Genomic DNA, 7,314 nt, shown 5'->3' on the forward strand with positions numbered 1-7,314 from the left:
TGACTCTGTCGTGACTCTGTCTTGACTCTGTCGTGACTCTGTCGTGACTCTGTCTTGACTCTGTCGTGACTCTGTCTTGACTCTGTCGTGACTCTGTCTTGACTCTGTCGTGACTCTGTCTTGACTCTGTCGTGACTCTGTCTTGACTCTGTCGTGACTCTGTCGTGACTCTGTCAGATGTCGACGGTGACACAGAATGATGAGAACAGAAACTCCATCTATAATTCATGTTGGACAGGAAGTGACAGCCGTTACTCCTAACAACACACACAGCCTTCAACTGACGTCGTGTGAAGTTTATTCTTAGAACATGAAGGAACTCTGTCACCGTCCCCTCTTCAAACCCTCTCAGCTCCTCACACGGAGTATATGTTTATATATATATTTATGTATTCTGTACTGTACGCCACAGAGGTTTAAAAGGAGGCTGTTACTATTCTGAACAGGAAACTGCTTCACCACACAAAACACAAAACACACTCCTCCAGGTCCTGAGAGACGGGAGGAGGAGGAGGAGGAGAGGAAGAACGACAAAGACAACGACAAGACAATGAAGCAGAAGAAGAGGAGGAGGAGGAGGAGAAGAAGACCACGAAGTCTGTGGAACATGGAGATTATTTTCTATTTCTGAGTTAAAGAACTGTTGGTCTGACAGGCTGATGTTTTCTGATCACTACACACATCACATTCCGCCTCCTCCTCCTCCTCCTCTTCTTCCTCCTAACACTTTAACCTGAATGTTAGCTCCTCCGACTCCTCCTCACAACAACACTGTTGTTTCTGATCCCATCATGAAAACACTACAGATTTAACAGAAGCTGAATCTCCTCCAGTCTGAGAGGAAGATGAGGAGGAGGTGATTCAGAGACCGACACTGCCCTCTGCTGTTCACCTCTGTGCAGGCTCTCAGTCATCCATGAAGCCGTTGAACTCTTATCTAAGAAGCTTCAGGAGCAGAGTTTGGGAAACGGAATTAAAATAATTAGAAATCATAATATAAAGGAGTTCATTATTAACTGGATTAAACGAGTGAAGCAGCCAGAGCCACGAGCTAATTAATAAACATGACACAACATGACACAGACTGACACAGACTGACACAGACTGACACAGACTGACACAGACTGACAACCATGTGACACTGATGACTCGTCCACGTCAACACTACTGCAGAGGCCTGTGTTTCACAGTACAAGTACACAGCACAAATACTCCTCCACAGAATACTTCAGTGTTTCCTACCTGGCAGTGAGGGTGTGGGTTTGAACAGCCCATGACGGCGCCTTTATTCTCAAATATCTGAGGTTTAAAAATAAAGAGAGAACGTTTCACATCAGCAGGTTCACAGTCAAACAACGTGAAGAGTTTCTAACAAACTGAACAGGTGTGTGTGTGTGTGTGTGTGTGTGTACAGCTGGAATTAAATAAAAAAACATTGACAACACAGTGGCTGAGTGGTTAGGGCTCCTGCCTTACAGCTAGCAGTTTTGTCCAGGTTCTGTACTGCAGTTACTGGTTCACACTACACTGACAGTTGAATGAATAAACACAGACACACGTCACCTTCTGCAGTCATTAGGAGTTGGGTAACACGTGCAGTAGAGCATCCGTGTTCAAAGGTCAAACCCAGTCTGTTGACAAACGACTGACAATCTGATCATTGGATTTAATAAATGATGGATTTAATAAATGATGGATTTAATAAATGTGTCGTCAGGAGCTGCAGAACAACATCTTTACTTTAACATGTTCATTTCCATCAGCCTCTAACCTCGACCGCCGTCATCCCAGCAACAACAACAGCAGCTTCTCTCACTTATCCAAAGCAACAACAACAGCAGCTTCTCTCACTTTTCCAAAAAAAAAAAAAAATCATCCTCAGCAGAACTACAGGAAAATATTTAACGGCTCCTCATATAATCTTTGACATCTTATTTTATCAACACACTTCACTCTCGACGACACGCTGGATTTCTCCACTTGGCCCAGAGGCATCATTAAAACTGCATCTAATCCAATATGAGTCGCATTAAAATGAAATATTGGAAAGAGCAGAAAAGTGGATCATCAGCCGAGTCTGAGCAGGAGGTGAAGAAGTCGACTGTTTTCTCCCTGCAATTTCTCTCTGCCCTCGGAAAAAAAAAAGAATGAAATCAATAATGTGTGTGTGTGTGTGTGTGTGTGAGATACTGGTACCTGAACCCAGGAGTACGTGGTGCCGAGCTCTTCAACAAGCTGGACCCACTTGTCAATCACTGTGAGGACCTCCTCCTTCTTCATGAGGGGCAGGGTGACGTCAGAGTGGGGGTGGAAACACATGACCTTACTGGAGACAGGAGCAGACCGACGGTGAGAACTGCTGAGAACTCTAAATCAATAATGTGATTCTCTAAGACGTTGATGTCTGTGTGGGGGGGTCAAAGGTCGGGGGAGGGTTGGTACATCAGGGCAGCTTCCATTAAATGCCCCACACACGTGAACAGACTGTGGAGTGGACTGGTCAGCAGTGAAGGACAGGAGGGTCATGTGACCCAGGAAACACAGACACAGACTCTGACTCAGCAGCTGGACGTGTGACATCATCACAAGGTCTGAGTTCAGAGTTAGCTGAGTTAGCCGAGTTAGCCAAACAACAATCCGCCAACATAAAAACAACAGTTATATCCACCAACACCGCTCTGTCTGACTGTATCAACAGCTGTAGCTAACAATAACAACCAAGGTTAGCACAAACTTAGCCTTGATTAGCCCAAAATAACAAAACGGTAGCCTAGCTAATGGCTAATGACAGGGTTAAAAATAAGAGTTTAAATATTTACCTTAAAAAACCCAAAAGATCAACAAAAGTACAAATTTAACATCAAAGTAACTAAAAATCATACCTGAGTCAAACAGGAAAATATACAATACAATAAAATATATATAATAATTACATGTGATAATAAATGAAGTGGGTGGAGCTTCAACCCTGGAACCATCAGAGCCGTCAATAAAATGTCAGTAACTGAAAACTAGTAAAAAAACAGAAACCATCCGTTCTATTACTGTCTGTAGAAGGTTGGTGTGTGTGTGTGTGTGTGTGTGTGTGTCATTACCACAGTCCACGGTGGAGATACAGAGTGGACCGAACGATTTTCCAGCTGCAGACTCTCTTTGGAGCCGCGGCAGCTTGAACTGATCAATAATTGAACATGGCGCTGTGTTTACGCTCAGAGCAAAACGGAACAGTTGTCTGAATCTTCGTAGTAGTCTCTCTCCCCCTCTCTCTCTCCCCCCTCTGTATGCTTCAGTGAATTAAAGCCTGTCAGAAAAGTTTACTTTAAACAGAAAAGCGTTCTTTCGGTTCTAATGTCGGCGCTAACGCTCCTCCAACGACGGAACCAAACTTCTCTGGGTTTCGTTGTTGTTTTTGTGGCGGGAACAGATCCGCTGACTACAGAGAAACCATCTGTTCATCAACTCTAAACGTGTTCTGACTAATTGGTGTCGCCATTGTTACACGGTCGTCAGACGGGTTCAGGTCCGTACACTGAGAGTCGAAGCTTCTCCTGATTTAATGACGCCGTTATTTCAGTCCAAACAGACGACGACGGTTCGATCCTGACGTGAATCGTCAATAACTCTCGACTTACTCCAGACAAAAGACCAATTAACAACATTAGAGGTGAAGAAGTGCCGAAGTAAAATCGGTAAATGACTTTCAGTTGATATTAAGTGGTCACACTGGTGTGGTCATATCGCCATCTACTGGCGGCATAAGGGGAATACATACAGGATGGTATCCATCCATTCCTATAATAAAACATTTTATCATGAGAAAAATCTCCTGTAACTCAGGAGAAGAAAAAAGAAAAGAAAAGAAAGGTGACAAATCTGCACAAACATGACTAGTAGTTGGTTTAAATATAACTAGTCGTAAGTTAAGAGTGATCTGTGACAGAAGAGTGTCAGCTAAGGTGAAGGGAAAGGTTTACAGGACGGTGGTGAGACCAGCCATGATGTATGGTTTAGAGACGGTAGCAGTAGGTAGAAGACAGGAGGTGGAGGTGGAGCTGGAGGTGGAGCTGGAGGTGAAGCTGGAGGTGAAGCTGGAGGTGGCAGAGTTAAAGATGCTAAGATTCTCTTTAGGAGTGACAAGAATGGACAGGATCAGGAATGAGGACAGGAAGGTTAGACAGGAATGAGGTCATTAGAGGGAAAACAATTTTTTCAAAAAACAAAGCGAGAGAAGCCAGATTGAAATGGTTTGGACATGTGCAGAGGAGGGACAGTCATTGGTAGAAGAATGTTAGAGATGGAGCTACCAGGTAGGAGAAAGAGAGGAAGGTCAAAGAGGAGATATATGGATGCAGTGAGGGAGGACATGCAGATAGTTGGAGTCAGAGGAGGAGATGCAGAGAACAGGGACAGATGGAAATCAATCATTTGCTGGAGCAACTCTAGAAAAAAAGGGACAAAGCTGAAAGTACTTTTAGGCTATAAGTAAAATTAAACGTTAGTCAAGACATAAGAAAAAGACAGTTAGCCTGAAAAGATAGCTATAGGTTAGCAATATTAACCCTATCAGAGCTAACAGTTACCTAAAACTTAACTAAAATCAGATTAAATTCCTGTTTTATGTGATTATATAAGTTGAAGAAATATTTAAAATAGAATTAAATTATTTTTTGGTCTTTCAGTTTCCTTCTTACCAGACGCCTCTGGCGGCTTTGGACTGGAATAAAGGATGTTGACAGCAGCCTGTGGAGACCAACAGTGTGGGCTGTGTGAGAAAAGGTCACAAAAATAATTGAGCCAAACTCAAACGGTTGGAACAGAACAGACACTCACCTGGATCTGGAGCGTGAGGCTGAAGTGCAGGGAAGTCATTGTCAAACACAAAAGTGCTGTCGTAGTCAGGGTTGACCTGGACACACACACACACACACACACACCTGAGTACAGACAGCACCACTGACCAACCCACACCGACACCGACGACTGTCGATCAACATCTCACCTCTCCGTTTGCTCGGGTGTTCCCAGGACACAGGGGGTTTTTGGGGTCATTTCTGGGGACACGCTCCTCGGGGGGTCTTTCCACCTGACCAGCCCACGGTCTGTTCATACGATGGGCCGACACCAGCACCCAGCTGTCACGCAGAGGGTTGTAGCGCAGGTGCTGGTGCTCTGAGGTTCACATGTAGCAGAGAAAGACACAGAAATCAGACCTGTCAATCAAATGCTCCATCAAATATGTTCAACAGGTTCTGACAGATCTGTAACTCACCTTTTTTTTCTTGGCTAACCTTCACCTATTGTTGCTATTTTCTTTGAAAACATTGACCTTTTGTAATTTAATGGCCAATAATGATATAAGTCTTGTCAGTTATGGTAGTTTTCACTAAATAACGCAATCTTGACAGCTAGCTGTTAGCATTGTTTATTTGTTATTTTTGCTTTGAAAAACTATTTCTAGTTGTTTGTGTTGTCATTTTTTGCGATTCACTCATTTTTTTAAAAATATATATTTTTCAGAAAACCTTGTCATTAGCTGTCATTTGGTTCAGAAGTTTGTTAAATTATATAAAGTATTTCTAACTCCTTCGTACTCAGTACAGTCACAGTATGAATGTTGGACACGGGCGCTGAAACAGGAACAAGTCACGGGGCTGAAAGATGTTTGTTTGAGGCAAAACTCCATTGACGATTATGCAAATTCTAAGTTTACTGTGGTAATAAACGACACGGCTTCAGGGTGAAATGGAGTTGGTGACATTTGATAAATTGCTTTGACCTACAGTTAAATTCGGCGACTAAATAAACCAAGAAGTATCACTGTGGTTCACGACATTATTCTCTTTTCAACGATTTGCTCCCGGCTGCGATGTATTTTAATGTATGTTAATGAGGGGGTAATTCTAGAAACAGTCAATTTCGACAGAGTCGTGCTGCAGTTTAATGAGTCCAGGGTGAAGTTCAACAATGATGTGCTCAGAGTAATGGAACGACGACTGTTTGTGGAGAGTTAAACTGTTCGACTGTAAAGAGCTTTGACTACGGTGTCAAGTTTGAATTTAAAGTCTATTAAAATCATTTTAAATTCGTACCTTTTGGGTCAAAAACCACCGCCTCTTCTCCGCTCATGCTGAAAAAGCCGACTGTCAACGTTGTTTTAAATCATTAAATGAACCACTTTGTATTTACTATATTTAGTTGCTGTCTTGTGCGATATTTGCACTTCCTGTTTCTCACGAGCGGAGACAGGAATTGCTGATTGTGACCAAAAGACGTAAAATAGCTAAATCTAAAGCAAATAAAAATGTCCATAAATTCACAGATTATTATTGATTTTTCTATTAGAACCCTTGAACTGAATCATCCTGTTGAAAATCCATACACGACGACAATGTATTTTAATGTGAATTTCAACGATAATTCAGAAAACAAATGGGAGGATATAATTTAATGGCAACCCAACATTACTCACGCCTACCATGGCAACAGCGCCTTCTGATTGGTTTAGCGGTGACTCCGGTCCAATGACGAGCAGGAAAGACATGGTTGTGGACATTTCCACGCCTCTCTCTCCCCTCTCTCTCCCCCTCTCTCTCCAGTCTCATTCCTCCTCCGTGTGCACATGTAGTCAAACTCACAGTTTCTGCCTCTCTGTCTGACCGTGTGTTTTTTAAAAAACATGTCTTTGTTAAAAATCATCTTCAAACTCTTCGTCTTCGCGTCACTCACCGCTGTGGTCGTGTTGCTGCTGCAGCACTGGTTGGCAACCAAGCAGTATGTGTTCAACAAAGACGACATCGCCAAGTTAGCCAAACAGTACGCAGGTGAGTGACACACGTCACTGGAAGGTGAAGCCTTTAAACATATTTACTGTCAAACCCTGTGTTCTCAGGACAGGACTCGGAGCAGGCCTTCTCCAAAGTGGTGGTGGAGCTCAGAAAAAGGTGACGACTGCTGTCGGTGACTCTCTTTACCGTCACCTACTGTAAACACTATCTCGCTACAGACATAGGTGTCCAAAGTCTGGCCCGAGGCCCAGGTTTGTCACAGGTTTCTGTGGTCGTCAATGTGTTTTAAAGAACCAGAATTATGTTTCCATGTGTCACAGTCCAGTAGGAGCAGTTGACCTGAGGAGGTCAAACCTGGGTCAACCCCCCCCACCCCCCGTCTGTACCACTGACTCTAACTACACAGTAAAGAAGTCAAGCATCAAACCTCGACAGTTTGAACCAGGGTTATTGACTGTACACCCCCCCCCCCCCCCCCCCCCCCGGGGGACAGGTGCTTTTTTCCCCTCTCTCTCTGTGGGGGGGGGCG

The 7,314-nt window shown here is 43.5% G+C and overlaps 2 protein-coding genes across 3 annotated transcripts in view; one reads left to right on the forward strand and one right to left on the reverse strand.

Moving 5' to 3' along the window:
• Positions 1 to 6,247, reverse strand: part of galt (galactose-1-phosphate uridylyltransferase) — an 18,137-nt gene extending 11,890 nt beyond the window's left edge. For both annotated transcript variants that reach the window (XM_025062514.1, XM_008326119.3), the window contains exons 1-6: positions 6,090 to 6,247; positions 5,000 to 5,169; positions 4,831 to 4,906; positions 4,692 to 4,740; positions 2,197 to 2,326; positions 1,243 to 1,299 (exon numbers count right to left, since the gene is read on the reverse strand). In XM_025062514.1, coding sequence (XP_024918282.1) covers positions 1,243 to 1,299; positions 2,197 to 2,326; positions 4,692 to 4,740; positions 4,831 to 4,906; positions 5,000 to 5,169; positions 6,090 to 6,126 — 519 coding nt within the window. In that variant the 5' untranslated portion in view covers positions 6,127 to 6,247. The remainder of the gene's footprint in view (positions 1 to 1,242; positions 1,300 to 2,196; positions 2,327 to 4,691; positions 4,741 to 4,830; positions 4,907 to 4,999; positions 5,170 to 6,089) is intronic.
• Positions 6,248 to 6,574: 327 nt separating this feature from the next.
• Positions 6,575 to 7,314, forward strand: part of sigmar1 (sigma non-opioid intracellular receptor 1) — a 2,414-nt gene continuing 1,674 nt past the window's right edge. The window contains exons 1-2 of the mRNA XM_008326118.3: positions 6,575 to 6,821; positions 6,890 to 6,941. Coding sequence (XP_008324340.1) covers positions 6,677 to 6,821; positions 6,890 to 6,941 — 197 coding nt within the window. The 5' untranslated portion in view covers positions 6,575 to 6,676. The remainder of the gene's footprint in view (positions 6,822 to 6,889; positions 6,942 to 7,314) is intronic.

This window comes from Cynoglossus semilaevis, chromosome 14 (assembly GCF_000523025.1).
Source record: "Cynoglossus semilaevis isolate Cse_v1.0 chromosome 14, Cse_v1.0, whole genome shotgun sequence".
Taxonomy (NCBI): Eukaryota; Metazoa; Chordata; class Actinopteri; order Pleuronectiformes; family Cynoglossidae; genus Cynoglossus; species Cynoglossus semilaevis.